This window comes from Manduca sexta, chromosome 1, assembly GCF_014839805.1.
Source record: "Manduca sexta isolate Smith_Timp_Sample1 chromosome 1, JHU_Msex_v1.0, whole genome shotgun sequence".
NCBI classification, from domain to species: Eukaryota; Metazoa; Arthropoda; class Insecta; order Lepidoptera; family Sphingidae; genus Manduca; species Manduca sexta.
This window is the reverse complement of record NC_051115.1, coordinates 3,957,996-3,977,018: the sequence shown is the minus strand read 5'-3', so window position 1 is coordinate 3,977,018 and position 19,023 is coordinate 3,957,996. Positions and strand designations below refer to the sequence as shown.

The 19,023-nt window shown below is 41.2% G+C and overlaps 2 protein-coding genes across 9 annotated transcripts in view; both read left to right on the top strand.

Moving 5' to 3' along the window:
* Positions 1-5,455, top strand: part of LOC115451040 — a 39,898-nt gene extending 34,443 nt beyond the window's left edge. For 3 of the 4 annotated variants that reach the window (XM_037444461.1, XM_037444498.1, XM_037444428.1), the window contains exons 4-5: positions 81-182; positions 530-5,455. In XM_037444461.1, coding sequence (XP_037300358.1) covers positions 81-182; positions 530-3,261 — 2,834 coding nt within the window. In that variant the 3' untranslated portion in view covers positions 3,262-5,455. Of the gene's footprint in view, positions 1-80; positions 183-529 lie in introns of those variants that run through there. The other variant, XR_005113278.1, reaches the window with a different exon arrangement.
* Positions 5,456-6,427: 972 nt separating this feature from the next.
* Positions 6,428-19,023, top strand: part of LOC115451036 (catenin alpha) — a 60,195-nt gene continuing 47,599 nt past the window's right edge. For 2 of the 5 annotated variants that reach the window (XM_037439836.1, XM_037439764.1), the window contains exons 1-9: positions 6,428-6,626; positions 8,715-8,888; positions 10,005-10,151; positions 11,697-11,863; positions 12,256-12,384; positions 14,315-14,395; positions 14,934-15,057; positions 15,548-15,606; positions 16,893-17,011. In XM_037439836.1, coding sequence (XP_037295733.1) covers positions 8,720-8,888; positions 10,005-10,151; positions 11,697-11,863; positions 12,256-12,384; positions 14,315-14,395; positions 14,934-15,057; positions 15,548-15,606; positions 16,893-17,011 — 995 coding nt within the window. In that variant the 5' untranslated portion in view covers positions 6,428-6,626; positions 8,715-8,719. Of the gene's footprint in view, positions 6,627-6,878; positions 6,940-8,714; positions 8,889-10,004; positions 10,152-11,696; positions 11,864-12,255; positions 12,385-14,314; positions 14,396-14,933; positions 15,058-15,547; positions 15,607-16,892; positions 17,012-19,023 lie in introns of those variants that run through there. The other 3 variants (XM_037439799.1, XM_037439813.1, XM_037439751.1) reach the window with 3 other exon arrangements.

The following is a 19,023-nucleotide window of genomic DNA, read 5'->3' as shown; positions in this document are numbered from 1 at the left end:
CGCCGCCTCATCATCTTACCATTTAATAAATTATACCTCCTTAAGGACCACTATTTTAGAACGTTTCCTATCGTTTCCAGGAACCCAGACACAGAAGCGGGAAGCGGGTGGACTGTCAAATTCGTACGGGGAGCCGCTCCCGCCGGACGCGTATGGCCCTCCACGGGAGATATCTAATATAAGTGAGTGGATTTAGACAGGTACAATATCTTGCCCAAGTATGTAGAATACCGCGGTGACGTAGTAGTAATCCGTACGCGGTAAGACTACAGCGCTGAGGTCCTGGGTTCGAATCCTGGAGCAAATATATGGTGACTGGGTTTTCCATCTTAAAATTACTCAGTCGGAGCTCGGAGTTAGGAAGGTGGTGTGATACCCCCGTGCCTTGGCACGTAAAGCCGTTGGTCCTGCGCCTGATCTCTCTCCGGCCCTATCAAGAGTAGATATGTAGGGGTTGGGTATATGGTGTTGGTCCAAACAGTACTGTATCCAAAACTATAAAAATTACTTAATCAATGAATATTCTCAGTTCCAGATCTCCAACTCCCCGCGCCGATCTACGGAGTGCCGCTCCCGAACGTGCAAGAGACCCCACCAGGCGCCTACGGACCTCCATCCCCTGTGGTCTTCCCGGATCAGAACTACGAGGGACCCCCGCCACCAATTAGCAGGCCAAAACCCTTATACGGACCACCAAAGAGTTACGGACCACCGAAAAGCTACGGCCCTCCGAAATTCCCGCCGAAGTTGGTGTACGGACCTCCAAAGAAGATTTATGGGCCTCCGAAACAAAGCCTACCAAAGCCGACTTATGGAGCGCCCTTTAAGAGCCCGAAGGTGCTGTCAAAGCCGTTTGGAAAGCCGATTTATGGACCTCCGAAATTGAAGCCGACGTATGGGCCTCCAATTTTAAAGCCGATACCGTTGGAGCCCCCACCGCCAGCGCCAACCGTCACCACTATAGAGACGAGTGTCACCAACTTTGGAAACGTTGGGGCCAGTTTTGGAAGCTTCAACGGCCTGTCAAACATTGGATCAAATATTGACTTAGGTTTGAATCTGCCAGCTCCTATTTACGGCACACCAATAGTTTCCTTACCAGTGGACTTGAAGCCCAACTTCCCAATTCCTGCAGAGACTTATGGACCTCCAGGACACTCGCTGGGCCCTATAGGCCCTAACGACCAAGTCGTGTTACAAGACTTTTCGAACGTGGGTCATTATGGGCCACCGCAGCCTGATCCAAATCCACGACCGCCGCATCCAGGTATACCAGCGCCTCCTACCCCACCCCACGTGTTATACGACGGTTGGAAACCAATCCCAGGTCTGTCCTACCCAGTGGGACATGTCGAGGAGGTATTAAACTTAGGAGTTAGTGATAACTATGGTCCGCCGCCACCTCCACCGGGGCAAGAGATCCACGTTCAACATCAAATAGGTCTGGACCAACTATCGGGTCATATAGGCTTAGACCAACAGCTAACAAGTCACATAGGTTTGGACCAACATTTGACAGGTCAGTTGGACTTTAACCACGGCCTGGATCAGCAGAATCACATCAGCTTTGACCAACATTTGCCAAACGTGAACCAATTGCAGTCCTTCTCGAACGCCCAAATCGCTTCAGGGTATTCCAACGTCCATCAAGACGCGTTAGCTCATGTAGACTTAGGGTCCATTGTTGGAGGTGATTCTAACCACATAGATCAATCTAAAACGGTCTTCGAAGCGCATTATACCGAAAACCAGCATCCACAAAGCGACCTCGCGTTCGTCCAATCAGCTATCACTTTAGAAAAACCCGCTGACTCTTACGGCGCCCCTCCTTTAGATTCCCTTTCTGGTGGACCTTACCCTGCTTCGTTAAGACAACAGGGAGCTAAAGGTCTCGTCCCGCCTTCAGGTGTCTACGGAGTTCCTCCAGGAAGCCAGTACGGCGCACCACATAAACCTACCAACCTTCCCATACCCTACGGCTCGTTCTCTGGAGGTGGTCACTCCATCCACACTGGCGGAAATACTCCCAAACACCCAGTGAAGTTCAGGGAATCGGTACCCCAAGGTTTGTTAGAGCATATAGGGCAGACCACGCATGGAAAAGACACCCACGGCATTAATCATCTTACTCAGGGTCCAGCGTATCTCCCCCCACCGATTAGGGACGCGAAGGACGTGAACCAACAGACTTCTTTAGGTATAAATCTGTCGATCGAACCTTCTAGTTTGTACAGTTTGCCCCACGCAGGCAGTCCTTTAAACTTCCAATCACAACCTGGGAACTTATATGGATCTCCTATTGACTCTTATTCAGCACCTTTATTAACCGTAGGAGACCACACAGCTTCCGGATCTTCGAATAACGCAATAACTACCACTTTAGATGGGACGATTTTGGCTAATCTCTCTAGTTTGGATGCTGCAGCGATCTTGAAACACTGTCCGTATCACGAAGCTATTTTTAAAGCAGCTAAATATGGAGAGAAGATACCTATAGAGTTAGCCAACAAGTACATGGCAAGTCTTCATTCTCTCGGTCATCATTTGACTAAAACCCATTTTAAAGATCAGGCGACGTCGCAAACGATCGTTCAAGTGAAAGACCAAACCGCAAAATCGATAAGAGATGCAAATATCGACTTTAAGAACGAGAAATTACAGTACGTTTCTGATCAGATATTGAAAACGTCAGAAAAGATTCGCAACTTGAGCGAAGAGACGAAGAATTTGCAGCAAAAATTAACTTCAAACAATCTGAACAATGTGCAATTCGAAAACGATAAGAACCAGTATTCCGTGCAAATTGAGGCGTCGGGGGGGAAGAAGGGGAACCCAGCTATCCCCCACGATCAGTTATTATCCGAAGGTCTTCTCCAAAGCATTCTGCAAGCTATAGAACAACCGGGACCTAACCAGAGTCAAAAGCAATTCGGATCCAGTCAGAAGCAAGTGCACTTTCCAGACCAGAATCAAGTCAAGGTTCAATTCCCTGAACCAGTTTACGATGGCCTCGTTCTCCCCGCTGGCTACGAACCTGTAGACAGAACTAAAGATCTAGCACCTCAAGGCTCTGAGGTCAAACATGTAGATTGTGTGAAGGCGGAAGGCTCAGCGAAAGTTGAGGTAGTAGTCCCTCCGCCGGACAAAGTAAACGATAATGAAGTAGCAATATTTTTTGATAAGGACAAAGAGCCTGTAACTGAGATATCAGTAGCGACCAGTATAAGCGAGAAGGAGTATGATTTTGGTAAAAAAATCTGAGTCTAGTCGGTGAGCTAGTGGGCGATGAAACTTCTAGAAATTACGTATAAATAATTTTCATTCTTACTTTGGTAAAATTATTACTACACAGTCTAATATTGACCAACGGAAAGTGGGTCTTGGTTTGTGGATATATGATTGCTAGAGCCCAAATACATCTGTATACGATAATAATGAACTAAGAATATACAACGTTGCACTGGTACATACTACCAGAGCAAATTTTTTTATTGCTTTGAATGACGAGACGAGCTTGCCGCTCGCCTGATGGTCAGCGATACAATCCATAAACAGTAGAAACACCAACACCTTGAATTACAAAGTGTTTGGTATTCCACTGCGCTCGTCTGAGACATGAGATGTTAAGTCTTATGTCCAGTAGTTTTCTTTTTATAATACACCTAATATTGAAGGCTCTCTCTTGTTTAGCATTTGAGAAATTACTTTTGTATTTGGTCGCCTTATATTATATTTGACGATTATAGTTAACTGATAGTGAAATAAACAATAGATACGCATTTGCGATTGCCACGATTTGTGGTGTAAGCTATAAGTTTTTAATTAATAGTTGCGTTTTATTATTGCTTCAAGGTATTCGCCCACTAGCGCCATCATTCGATAAATCGCGCCATTTTTTTATTTCGAATATTTAATGTTTTAAATTTTCGATAATTTTATAGTAATAAGATTTAATATAAAATAAATATTGTAAAATATAGCCAAATAAATATAATCGTCTTAAAAATGTCCGTCGATACGTAAACTTGAATTTAGCCGAATTTCATCGAGTGTAGTGTTATTTTCAAAGATAAATATGTGGTTTCCTTTAGTAACGCCATTTCCTTTGCCTTCGACAAGGATAAAATGAAATGACAATCATTGGACACTTAACCATTATTCGTTAAATTATCTCTTTGTTTTTTCCACTTTGTACCTTAGCAGGAACAACTGCTCTAAGGTTTATATTGCTACTTCACTATTACAAGGTTCTATGTTGATTATTTTTATGGTGCAAAAATGAGATTTAAATATTTAATGTTGGTAACATTTAGAAAAGACATTTTGTTCATTTCTTTCATTCGTGTTTCCCCCTTTAGTTATCTTTCCGTATTGGATTTTTTTATTGAAAAAGACTAAGAATTATGTTATATATAATTCAATTTGCACTTCAAATAAAACATAGAACATTGTAATAGTAAGCTAGCAATAAAGTAGCAAAAACTGTATTTGACTTCACAGAAAACTAAATAACAATGGCTGTCTTTGTCGTATATTGGATAAATATATAAAAAGACAGTATCTAGACTTGGGCGAAATTATTTTAATTGTATGTAATATTGAACAACTTTACGTGATGATTTTCGCCCAATAATTAATGAAGATACCTTTTATATAACTATGTTAGATATAGTATATTGTGGTGTTTGAATGTGTACTAGTATGTGATTCCATCTGCTATATTACTACTTGTATAAAATAATACTAATCAACATTGTGCAGGCATTGTAATCTACTTTAACATAATATCCAAATTACCAGTATAACCTAACAAAATAAAAAATATCGCCATGTTGCGGTTAAATTTGGAACTAATTTCTCGTACCGACATTTTAAAGACAAAAAAATGGGGCGCCGCCCGTGCAGGTTTTATTGTGTTAGTCAGACTAAACTGGTAAATTTAATATTACGTCAAATTGGATATTTTGCTGGTGGTAGGATATATTTTATGTCCGTCCGGATAGACTCCACTCTACTTACCATCAGGTGCAGTGGCGTCAGTTTATCATACAAAAATAACTTGGCAACTGAACTCTAAACTCCAAACAGAGTGCAATGCAGTTATGTAAATTTTAGGAACACGCTAATATACAAAATGTACAATAGTAGTGTTTTTGAATGTAAAATTAATTAAACACGTAAGAAAATAGCAGTTATTCATACTACTACATATTCAAATGATTCGTTTTTATACTTGTAACAGTTCAAATGTAACTAGCGCCATCTGTTGAATTTGAGACACATCCACTGTCTGACAGGACGCTTTGGATGCGTCCCAAATTATGGAATTAGGTTATTTTATTTGTAAGCGCAGTATTTGGGAGAATGTTTCACTATTTATTGTTGTGTGTGTATTTAAGTACAATTAGTACAAATATGTTTAGTGCATGTACGGAAATAAATTATATTTTCAGATTGTTTTGTTTTATTTTACGATTTTTCTAAATTTATGTGAAATAATTTATAAAAATATTATGGAGGAAGCAATGGTTAAAAAGTATATCGGAGTATCGACAAAAAAATAAAACACGTAAAAATGTACAGTATATATAAATTTTAGTTATTTTATGGCGCCATAAAATAATTAGCTTTCCTCAAGGAGTGCCGAATAGCCAAAAAGTTCGAGAACAGCTGATTTTCAATATAAAACTTATTTCATAAAATCGGACCCGTGCGTGTCGAGCCATTGCAGTGTAGAGATCCGTAGTTAGGTACTCGTCAGTTACCAATTCATAATCCTTAAGGCCTTAATATATATTAAGGCCACTCCCAAATGAAATGACCCTAAGCAATTTGGTCTATACTTGGCGGTGCGCCAGTTACGGCGGGAGTAATATGTAAAGATTTACGATTTCATTAAATAAACAACTTTAGGTCCTATTGAAAATATTTAAGTCCCAAAAGATTTCTCATTAAAATCGTTCTATACGAAGCTTTTAATGCATATGGATGGTTGGAAGGCTAATTGACTTAGACGACATTTCTTTTCGAAATATTTTAACTACGTAGAAAAAGTTGCTAATTTTAAATATGTATGAAACTTAATACCGCAAAAAGTGGCGCCTTTCACTAGACAATAATAGATTATCATATTAGTTGTAAAATTACATCTTTACTACGGTTGCAAAATTTTTATATACCGAGAATTTATCATCGCTGTGGATCCAAAATGTGGTTATTTAGAAAAATTTGTAGGACCAAAAAAGTATAGTGAAATAATTGTACTGCTGAAAAACTTCCTAAAATACGAATAGCGCGCGATTTTTATATCAAACAACATTAATCAAACAAATTTAAATACAAAGAGCAAAAGATTTTTTTTTAATTCATCATAAAAAGTCACGCTTTTCAAACTCTTAAATGTTACCAGCTTTCCGAACATCTATAGTGTTTTTTTTTTGCTCGGGCAATTCAGTTGGTATTATTTGACACGCCTTGTCGAGTGCTATCACGATTTTTACTCAATTTCTGTGTGTTTCATCGTGAATTTGTGCTTTCAATTAGTGAAATTACGTTTAATAATTCTTTATTTACTTACAAAACATATAATTTACCAACCAACACCCAGATCATCGGATAAAAACCAGGTAAAAGTGCATCCTTGTGTTTTGACAATGTATAATGCTACCAAATTAAAATAGTATAGAATATGAATGGATGTCCTTAATTTGCGTATCATTTTAATCGTGTAGCATAAAGAAAACGAACATGGAGTGTATTCAATATTTGTTTATTTATTCTCTATTTTCGATAAGTTTTGAGGCCATTTGAACGCATAAATATGATAGAACTTAATAATTAACACGCCCATACCAATATTTTGTTTTTGTCTGACATAGATTTCTCTTGAATACTTGAAGAGTGATTCATCTTTGAACAGCAAATTGATAAAAGCTTACGGTAAGTATTATCAAACCTTTGTATTTAGGTGGTTGATAGAGAAATACGTGACATTATAGCACTTTATGATGAATATATACACAATATATGATAGATTGCATGTTTAGTTTCGAAATATTGATAGTTTTTATTAATAAATAAAAAATCAGATCTGATTATTAAATAATTGAATGTCTTTATTGTACAAATACAATGTAACATAATCTGAAGTGCGTTTTTAGAAGGATAGGCAATATTAGATAGGTAATTTATTGCACAATAATATTCTTGTGTATAATAAAATTTAAAAGGTTAATTCTCCAGGCAAATTGAATTACATTTAGGTAAAGATATTAGTATTCCTCAAGTGTACACAATGAAATAATTTTCTCGAAATATAAAAAAATTCAGTCTTCTCAGTATTTCTTTTATCTTAATATTTTCATTCTATCAAATAATATTTTCTAAATTTGTAGCCTTTATTACTGATTTTAAAGTTAAAAATAATAATATCAGCCCTGTACTATATAATGTCCCACTGCTGCACAGACTTCCTTTACTAGAGATGGATTAGACCTTAGTACACCATGCTGCAGTGCGGGCAGACTTCACACACCTGCAAAATTCCTATAGAAAACTTCTCAAGTTTTCCACACAATGTTTTCCTGCATGTCAGTAGTAGGGGCGACCTGTGCCCAGCTGTGGTACTATAATACAGGGCTGATATTATGTCTAAAGGACCAATATCTCTTCCATGCATTTGTTACTCTTCTATTTAATTCTTGTGCCATTTGGTGAAATAAGATTATATTCAAAGTATATGTAAGGCTTCATATAATCCATTTGCTATCTTTCTTTCTTCTTTAAAGTTGCGTACCAGCTTCTCAAACAATAATTCATACAAGCACTTCTTGATTAATAGAGTGTAACATAAACCAGTTTAAGAACCGACTGGACAAATACTTATCTGCAAATGAAAACCTGTTGTAATAGCAAGATACGGGCATTATGAGTTGTTTCAACTGCCTGTTTGATATATATCATAATAATAATAATATGTACCATGTATGCTGATTTCTCATCTGTTAGTCATAGTCTTGGTTCTGGATTAATGGCCATCAACAGGGGCATAGCTACCGCAGTATCAGCCGTGTCAGTGATATTGAACCCCTGAGCTTTGGGCCTCTCTTGGCTCATACCTACATTAAACTAAGTAGGTGCTCAAAAGTCTGCGCTGCCCTGAAGGGCCCCTAACAAGTTTAGATATAGGACTCTTCTATGGCAAGCTATTTTACTGGTCACCAATACTGGTCAAATTGTCAATCAGAGTGATTAAAGGCAATTGTCAAACAACAGTTATTTACTGGTGGTCTCTCATATGTGAGAGTCTGTTTGGGTGGGTACCACTGCAATGTGTTACCAGCAGTGTGTAGTTACTGTTGTGTTCCGGTTTGAAGGACATTGTAGCCAGTGGAACCACTGGACATAATAATAACATCTCATGTGTCAGACAAGCGCAGTGGAATACCAAGCAATAATTTGTAATTCAAGATGTTAAAGTTTCTACTCTTTATAGATCGTAGCACTTACCATCAGGCGAACAACAAGCTCGTCTCGTCAATCAAAGCAATTTAAATAAATATCCTCTGGCACATCATCATCATTTCAGCCGGGAATCGTCCACTGCTGAACATAGACCTCCCCCATTGAGCGCCACAGGGACCGGTTCTGGGCCGTCCTCATCCATCGGACTCCCCTGGCACATACTTAAAACTTTTTTTTTTACTAATTTGCAGCCAGCATGGCGACTATGACGGACACGTACGGTACAACCGGCACGCTGACGCTCAAGTGGGACCCTCGCAACCTGGAGATCAGGACCATGTCCGTGGAGCGCACGCTGGAGCCGCTGGTGCTGCAGGTCACCACGCTCGTCAACAACAAGGATCGAGACGCGAAGAAGAAGCGCCGTGAGTACTCAACACTCGATTGCTGGTGGACATATTTTAATTTGAGATGCAGGTTTCCAAGAAGTCAAGGTCAAGGCAGTCGAGACTATTTCATTTATTAAATGACACTCGATAGTTTAACAAATAAAAGTTAATTACGATTGGCGAGAGATAATTAACCAGTCTAAGCGCAGTTAACACGAATCGCGGTAGTATTAAGTATATGAATGGACAAGCAAATAATAATAATTCTACTCTTGCAATTTGTATATAACACGGCAGCCCAAGATACAAGTGTTGCATAGTTTGGGTGCCACTGGCAAATATTGAAAAAATTACTCGAAGTTTTCTTGAATAAATAAAAAAAAATCCGCCCGGATAGCGACCGTACACAAGCTGTTAAAAACCGCTATAGTAGCGGTAAGTGTGGCCCTCCGAGATCAGTCTGTGTATATCTGACTCCAACAGGCATAATTGTGTCGACTGAGGGGTAATCATCTCTGTTCGACATTCTATTGGACCCCAGCCCACTTACCATCAAGTGCAGAGGATCCAAAGTGATCCTGCCTTGAGTGTATAACGAAAAAGTCCACTCATTCCCTTGATCCAACATTAATCCTTTCACTTCTAGGTGTATTCACAAACGTTACTTAGCTAAGTATATAAGTTAAATTTGAAAACAAAATTTTATTTCGATATTTATAACTATTTCCAATGTGAAGTCTGCTCACAAGCCATGATGGATTAAGTTATACTTAGTAGCTTAACTTAAACAATATCAACCCTATATTATATACTGTCCCACTGCACGGGTTATACTTAGTAGGTTAACTTAACAATATTCCTGTATTATATACTTTCCCACTGCTGCACGGGCCTCCTCTACTACTGAGAGGGATTAGGCCTTAGTCCACCACGCTGTAGAGCGGGCAGACTTCACACACCCTCAAAATCCCTATAGAGAACTCGGGTATGCAGGTTTCCTCACAATGTTTTCCTTCATCAAAGCAAGCGATAATTCACAAATACACATAACTTTAGAAAAGTCATGTTTGGGTTTTGAACCTGCAGACATTCGTTTCGGCAGTCCGTTCCACACACAACTAGGTTATCGCTCATGTTATTGTTTGCTCACAGCTGGTAAGTCGAAGCGTGCCAGTGCTCTCGTGGCGACCGTGGAGCGAGCGACGGAGATCTTTATCGAACGAGGTCAAACCATCGCTTATGAGAACCCTGAGATCACGCAGCAGATGCTGGCCGCCGTGGAGGAGGTCAGGAAGGCTGGTGAGTGAGGACTTGAGCATCTAGAGTTTTTTGAAGTCATATAGATACACTAGCTTTTGTTCTGAGTGAACGTTTTCCTGGGTAAAAGTCCCGCTATATATTTTCCCGGGATAGAAAGTAGCCTATAACCTTCCCAGGGTCTTAAACTATCCCCATACCGAGTTTCATAAAAATCCGTTCAGTAGATTTTGAGAAAATCGATAGCATACAGACAGACTATGGGGATTTTGTTTATAATATGTATAGGTACATAAGGTTTCTCCCTTTCTCTATCGTTAAGTTTAATTTCTTTCTTATTGATAGATGTAGTCATCTTCATAAGCATAGTCTTTTTTAGCTGTTGATATTCCTGTAGTCAATATCAGGGGAAATTTGCCGATGGGAGACTATAATTCCCTGGTTTAGAGACTGCTGGAGTCCTGAAAAAAGTGGAGAAGGAAAAAAGAGAAGGGAGAAGGGGGTGGGATGTATACTGTGTCCACCACGAGGTATACACACTTAACTGTGTTGCTTTGTGATTTGGATTTAATTTGGTTTGTTGACCAAGTGCACAAGAATTTTCCTGGGTGGGGGTGTCATGAGTATAAAAAATAAATAAAAATAAAATACTGTATTCATAAATAGCGACCCGCCCCGGCTTTACACGGGTGCAATGCTGATATTGTATGGTATAAAATAACATAATAACAGTATTTCTCCACTATTTAATGGATGTTATTATTATACATATAAACCTTCCTCTTGAATCACTCTATCTATTAAAAAAAACCGCATCAAAATCCGTTGCATAGTTTTGACCATTAAAGCATCTCAATGTTTGCCGGCACACTTGACAGCTACATGACATTACGCGTGTCACGGAAAAATAACCTTATTATGTAGTATATAAGGTTATATTCCCGTGACACACCGTAATGTCATGTAGCTGTCATGTGTGCCGGCAAACATTGGGATGCTTTAATAGTTAAACATTTAAGCACACAAAGACACATAGGGACAGAGAAAGCGGCTTTGTTTTATACTATGTGATGGATTATGAAAGAAATAACTTAGGATTGTAAAAAGATTAGTGGCTTTATTGAGAACAGTAAAGACTAGACAGCGACAAAAGAGAAGTATACAATTTGTAAATTTAAAGCGGCATACTGCCAGTACTGGCTCACATTGGTTGTTATTATAATAAATAATAATATCAGCTCTGTATTATATACTTGCCCACTGCTGAGCACGGGCCTCCTCTACTACTGAGAGGGATTAGGCCTTAGTCCACCACGCTGGCCTAGTGCGGATTGGTAGACTTCACACACCTTCGAAATTCCTAGAGAGAACTTCTCAGATGTACAGGTTTCCTCACGATGTTTTCCTTCACCGTTAAAGCGAACGATAAATTCACAAAGAATACACACATGATTTTAGAAAAGTCAGAGGTGTGTGCCCTTGGGATTTGAACCTGCGGACATTCGTCTTCGCAGTCCGTTCCACACCCAACTAGGCTATCGCCGCTAGGTGTTACATTGGTTGTTATTGTTTGGTGTGTCCGCGCAGGCGCGGCGATGTCGGTGGCGGCGCGCGAGTTCTCGGAGGAGCCGTGCGCGTCGCTGGCGCGCGGCGGCATGGTGCGCGCGGCGCGGGCGCTGCTGTGCGCCGTGACGCGCCTGCTCATCCTCGCCGACATGGTGGACGTGCACCTGCTGCTCGGCAAGCTCAACACGGTCCGCCACTCGCTACTACTACACATGTGCTCTCGACTTTACCTACAATTCATACTTTTCTCATTCCCCATATCAACCCCCCCCCCCCCCCCCAGACCATCGAGTGGCGACACTTGTAATCGTCGGTGATTTTGCCAATGTCGAGTAATAATCTCTATAAAATGTGATGAGCTCTAAGCTCGTCGATTGTTAAGAAGTCGTCCGACATGTGTAGCGTAGATTCTCTCCAACGCCGATAGATGGCGTTGACACTACTTCGAAAAACGTGTGGCGGTACAATTTGTATACACACCGCCATCTCGTCAACATCAATAGAACTACGAGAAGACCTATGCGGTACCGCCACAAATACTACATCGACAAGTATATATTAACTGTAACTTGTGTTGCAGGTTGAGAGTGACCTCGACAAGCTGAAGTCGGCGTCCTCGCAGTCGGAGGTGATGGAGCTGGCGAGGCAGTTCGGAGTCTCCGCCAACGAACTCTCCGCAGCCGCGGGCAAGAGACAGAAGGAACTCAAGGTACTCTACTACTCACTCACTCTACTCCTTGATGCTAAGTCCAGGGTCGGGCAAAATAACTGGGTATAGGGTGAAGTATCGGAGTCAGGAAAGTGGTGATACTCGGATAACACGTAAAGTGGTTCTGCTCATTTCTCTCCAGTCATGTTGTCTCACCGGACTATGAGAAGGAACAGAGAGTGCTTGTGTATTGCACACACTCGTGCACTATAATATCTCCTGCTGATCTCTCTCCGGTCATGTCTCACCGGACTATGAGAAGAAACAGAGTGCTTGTGTATCGCACACACTCGTGCATTATAATATCTCCTGCTGATCTCTCTCCGGTCATGTCTCACCGGACTATGAGAAGAAACAGAGTGCTTGTGTATCGCACACACTCGTGCATTATAATATCTCCTGCTGATCTCTCTCCGGTCATGTCTCACCGGACTATGAGAAGAAACAGAGTGCTTGTGTATCGCACACACTCGTGCATTATAATATCTCCTGCTGATCTCTCTCCGGTCATGTCTCACCGGACTATGAGAAGAAACAGAGTGCTTGTGTATCGCACACACTCGTGCATTATAATATCTCCTGCTGATCTCTCTCCCGGTCATGTCTCACCGGACTATGAGAAGAAACAGAGTGCTTGTGTATCGCACACACTCGTGCATTATAATATCTCCTGCTGATCTCTCTCCGGTCATGTCTCACCGGACTATGAGAAGAAACAGAGTGCTTGTGTATCGCACACACTCGTGCATTATAATATCTCCTGCTGATCTCTCTCCGGTCATGTCTCACCGGACTATGAGAAGAAACAGAGTGTTTGTGTATCGCACACACTCGTGCATTATAATATCTCCTGTCTGATCTCCGTTGAGATTGGTCGCCGTGGCCATTCGATTAGGAATGAATCAATGCTTAGTTAAGAGACTTTTCCGTCCTCACACCCGCCATTACAACTCCTGTAAGCCAGGATCGACTGCATTTGAAACCAAGCGGTGAAGGTCATCGAATCTGAACACTAATCTGTCTTAAAGACAGACACATCGCGCATTTATCCCCGAATGGGTATGCAGAGGCGTAACCAGGGCGCCCACTTTTCGCCAAGTGTGTTCCGTCTCATGATAGGGGGCGAGCCTGTCGCCATATCAGGCACGAACTGACTCCGGGCTGATACTGAGTAAAAAAAACCCAAATATCACTTTTGTCCGACCCGGGATCTGTCTTTATCTTGACATAAATCAAATAGAAAGATAGAGAGTTGCAAATATTAATTGTCCACTTCTCTCCATAGCAAAGCGGTCTCTTTCTATTTCTCGTTTTTATATCCGTCCCATGGTTGCCTGGAAGACAATGCCTAGAGCGATAAGACCGCCATTTGTACATGTGCCTTTTCTCTCTCTTTTCTTCTTTGCATTGTTTTTTTTTTGTGTGTGTGTTTTGTACAATAAAGAGTAAAATAAATAAATAAAGCGGGAGACAAAATAATGCATTTGGAAGTATTTAAACTTCAAGTATGGACGTTTGCAACGAGAATAGACCGCCGGCCCCTCCGACGGTTCCTATTCAGTGGTATATAGCATTGCCAGACGTATCTTAGGCACATTTTAAAATGACCTGGCGGAACAGACTCTGTCCCGTAAATCAATCGATCTACGATTGACAAGTACTCACGCAAGCAACGTTCGCTTGCATACATATCAATACGATTCGGTTTTTTAGAAATATTAAAAAAATTCAAAAATGTCACAGAATATTTTTTTTTCTTATTTTTAAAAACTAAAATCCCGTATCAACATTCAAGCATTTGTCCCTTATAGGCTGAAAAAAACCCTAGTGGTATATGTATTGCGCGTCACGCAAACTATTACCGCAACTCAGAATCGACTAACGCCATCTAGTATGCTTGTTGGACATTATTATTACTCTCTGTTGTCAGGAGCCCCGCATGAAGGACGAGCTGGCGGCGGCCCGCGCTGTACTCAAGAAGCACTCCACCATGCTGCTCACCGCCTCCAAGGTGAGGGTCCAACTGTCTATCCACCAGGGACTCTAACATATCTAACAAATAAAACATTAGTAGCGTCTGCATCAACGCTAATAAATAAGTTAATTCAACATTTCATCTATTGTTGAAACATGCAGAAACTGTTGAAGTATCTGCTTATTAAAATTTAATCACAATTAGTTCAGCAGTTCGTGAATCCTTAAAAACGTTTTTGGATTTATTTACATGAGCGTAGAAACACTTCGACTTATATTGTTTACATGGATATCGTTTAGGCAGGGATAATATTTTTTGGTCCTTCGAACCAGATTTATTATCAGTATCTAGTTTATAGCCAGTTGTGTAGTATGTGAGAATGGAACGTAAGTAATGCATGAACTGGATCACACAATGCTCGAGCGAGATGAAAGAGAAAGAGGATGTCGGACGCAGTTTAGAATTGTAGATAATGACGGATACAAGGAAGAGGAAAAAAATATTGATCGATGCAATTAACTATGAAATTATTTTTTATATTGTAAAAAAATTTAATGTATATGCATGTGCGCAGGTGTATGTACGCCACCCGGAGCTGGCGGCGGCGAAGGCCAACCGCGACTATGTACTGCGTGCCGTGTGCACCGCAGTCGACGCCATCGCCGGCGTCGCCCGGGGACGCGCCGCGCCCAACAACGGTACTGCGACGCACTACACACTGGATACCACTACACCACACACTACACTACAGTTCACATCACACTCTACACTACACATTACTCCACAACACAGTACACCATACACTACATCAGTCACTACACCACACACTACACCGTACATTACACTACTCCTCACCATACACCACACAATACACCAAATACTACACCACACACTACATCACACACTACACTACACATTACACTACACACTACACTACACACTACACCACACTACACCACACATTACACCACATACTGAAACAAACATTGCCTGTCAGTTCAAATAAAAAAAATTATGAACTTATAAAGTGGGTAGAATTAATGTTATTTATCGAAATAAAACTAGTTTTCCAGTTCTATCTGGGTATTTTATATTTAAATTATTTAAATAATACCGCGATGAAATGCCAAAACTACGTGCCTAGCATTCGCGTAAACGTGAGAAATCATTATTTATTTTTGTTTCCAGGCACCAACAGGCCCGTGGAAGGTCCTGGAGAACTGGCCCAAGCTCTGGACGACTTCGATGTAAGTATTTTTGAGTGCTAAGCGTAGAAAAAACACAAGTAACTGTGTATTTTCAACTCTGACTTTTCTTAAAAAAATCATGTGTGTATTCTTTGTGAATTATCGCTTGCTTTAACAGTGAAGGAAAACATCGTGAGGAAACCTGCATACCTGAGAAGTTCTCTATAGGAATTTTCGAGGGTGTGTGAAGTCTGCCCGCACTACAGCGTGGTGGACTAAGGTCTAATCCCTCTCAGTAGTAGAGGAGGCCCAACAGTGGGACAGTATATAATACAGGGCTGATATTATATTATTAACTGTGTACTTCAATTATGTCAATGGTGCATCAGTGGCATAGTGGTATAGGTACGACTGCAGTGCTGAAGTCTCGGTTATGATTCCCTGGTCGGGCATTGTATTGAGTTTTTCTACTCAGTATCAGCCCTCAGTCTGTTGTGCCATTAAAATCAGCATAATCAAAATTGGTGCAGCTGTTCTGTCCTCATCCTCACCAGCCCACAACTGTCCACTGCTGAACATAGGCCTCCCCTAGAGCGCGCCACGTCGCTCGGTCCTCCGCTCTCCCCATCCAGTGTCCACCGGCGATCCTGCGTATGTCGTCGGACCAGCGGCTCGGAGCTCGTCCTACGCATACCGAGACGCGGTCTCCACTCCAGGACTCGTCTGCTCCAGCGGGCATCGGTCCTAGATACGGCCAGCCCACTGCCACTTCAGCTTGCTTATTCTCCGAGCTATGTCCGTTACTTTGGTTCTCTCACGGATAACCTCATTTCTGATTTTATCCGCAAGAGAGACCTAACATAGCTCGCTCCATCGCCCGCTGCGAGATCTTAAATTGTGGAACAGCCCCACCGTCAGTGTCCACGTTTCTGTTCTGTATTCACTGTTATTATAATAATAATAATATCAGCCCTGTATTATATACTGTCCCATTGCTGCACGGGCCTCCTCTACTACTGAGAGGGATTAGGCCTTAGTCCACCACGCTGTAGTGCGGATTGGTAGACTTCACACACCTTCCAAATTCCTATAGAGAACGTCTCAGATGTGCAGGTTTCCTCACGATGTTTTCCTTCACCGTCAAAGCGAACGATAAGTTCACAAAGAATACACACATGATTTTAGAAAAGTCAGAGGTGTGTGCCCTTGGGATTTGAACCTGCGGACATTCGTCTCGGCAGTCCGTTCCACAACCAACTAGGCTATCGCCGCTATTATGTTGCAATGGATTAAATTTTTTACTTACGTTTCCTTCACTGTTATTGACGGCTGTTGTTTTGTTTCAGGAGCGCATGGTGATGGAGCCCCTCGCGTACTCGGAGCTGAGGACGCGGCCCTCGCTGGAGGAGCGCCTCGAGTCCATCATCTCCGGCGCCGCGCTCATGGCCGACAGCTCCTGCACCAGGTAACGGACACTAGGGTGGCATGGGGCCGGAGCCTCTCGCGTACTCCGACCTGAGGAGACTGCAGGCGAGGACATACCATAGCTCGGGAAAAACTCTCCATCATCATCATCTCATCATCTCAGCCACAGGAAGTCCACTGCTGAACATAGGCCTCCCCCAAGGATCTCCACGTCGACCTGTTGGAAGCGGCCTGCATCCAGCGACTTCCTGCGACCTTAGCCAGGTCGTCCGTCCACGTTATAGGCAGGCGTCCGTCATTTCGCTTGCCTGTACGTGGCCTCCACTCTAGAACCTTTAAACTCTCCATACAAGTCATTATTTAAAAATAAAATATGTCTTATAACATACCATCCAAGACCGGTTTTATCTCCGAGTGGGACATTTTAGGTTTTTGTTCATAACCTAACTATTCTTGATTTTTTTTGGGTTCGTCAAAGAGGCTTCACTGTACCTGATGGTAAGCGAAAGAAAGCCAAAAGTACATATACAATGGTTGGTATATCACTTCCCCGAATTATTTTGTCGCGTGCCACTACTGGCACTCAGTCTCTGCCTGTTCCTCAGGGTGTAAAAGCGTTGTGTAACTATGTATGTATTTTGCAGCCAGCTTTTCGCTCGACGCGTCCATAGCACGATTATGTAAATATATTAATATTATTTTCATACGCTCGTACTCCAATGTGGTGTCACAGCAAACGTACTCCAAAGATTTGGGTTAGATTTTACTAACAACTTATGTCAACCCCATTTAGTCCCCCTTGGCAATTCTTGTGCCCTTGGTATCCACACCTCACGCCCACACGGGGAGGCCCCAGGGACAAAGTCAAACCCCCTTATTCATAGACGTTATTTATTTAAGGACGGTGCATTGTGATAACAAGTCTGTTTCTCAGGTTTGTTTGGCAGCCAACTAGATTCAAGTTGTATCTCAATATTAGCCAATCACAACGGCCCTATGTCTACGCACTGCGAAGGCTGCCATGCCGTCAGCACTGAGAAACAGACTTGTTATCACAGCAATGCTCCGTCCTTAGATAAATAACGTCTGTGAATAAGGGAGAAAGTCCTTGTCGAATGTAATTTTGTTTTTCCGTTGCCAATTTGTGACCATCAGGCGTTTTTTTAGCTAGACAGAGATGACTGACTCTCTGTTTCATTTACGCGATTGGACTGTTAGCGTAGGCTTGGTACCATAAGCTATTTTTTTTTACATTTCATCGGCACACTATTACAAGGTTTTATGTTGTTTTTTGTAAAAATTGAATAAGTTATTTGAACTCGTTTGTTACTTTTTAACCGACTTCAAAAAATGGAGGAGGTTATGAGACGTATATTTTTAAATATTTGTTACCTTAGAACTCTATCATTTATTTATGAGCCGATTTGGGAATCTTTCTTTATTCGATAGAATATACTCTAGATAGGTCATTGGATTTTTTTCTCAAAATCGTTTCAGTAATTTATTTTTAAAACTAAAATAACTACAATAAACGAAATTGCGAATATTGCTTTCTTGTGACGTTTTATGAATTATTTACGTCGTATAAATTTTGACATAAAAAAATATTAATTTCTTGTAAAAAATCTAATTATTAACCTTTGATTTGCGGTACAAGGGGTGAGTGTCGAGAAACGAGTAGGACCGCAATACGCGCACCTGACGTCATTGGGAATAACGCGTGCGAAAGAAAGAGACGGGGCGATATCACTCCTGCATGTACGGTTTTTACTATAAGATAGTGCAATTCTTGAGGAAGGTTTAGGTTAATACATTACGGTTTTATATAAATTGACTGAAATATAACGATTACTGTTGAAGAGGTCCCGTAGTTGTAAAAAATCTCGTGGGTTAGAATCAACGCGAGAAAAATGATTTCTACGCGTCCAAAGCCATGGGCGCAGCTATTATCAATGATTCTGAAACTTAAATTAAAGGGGGTGGAAACAAGAAAAAATATTTTTTAAAAAAATTTCAAACGAGTAAAATTATAAATCTCTTTTTCACGATATA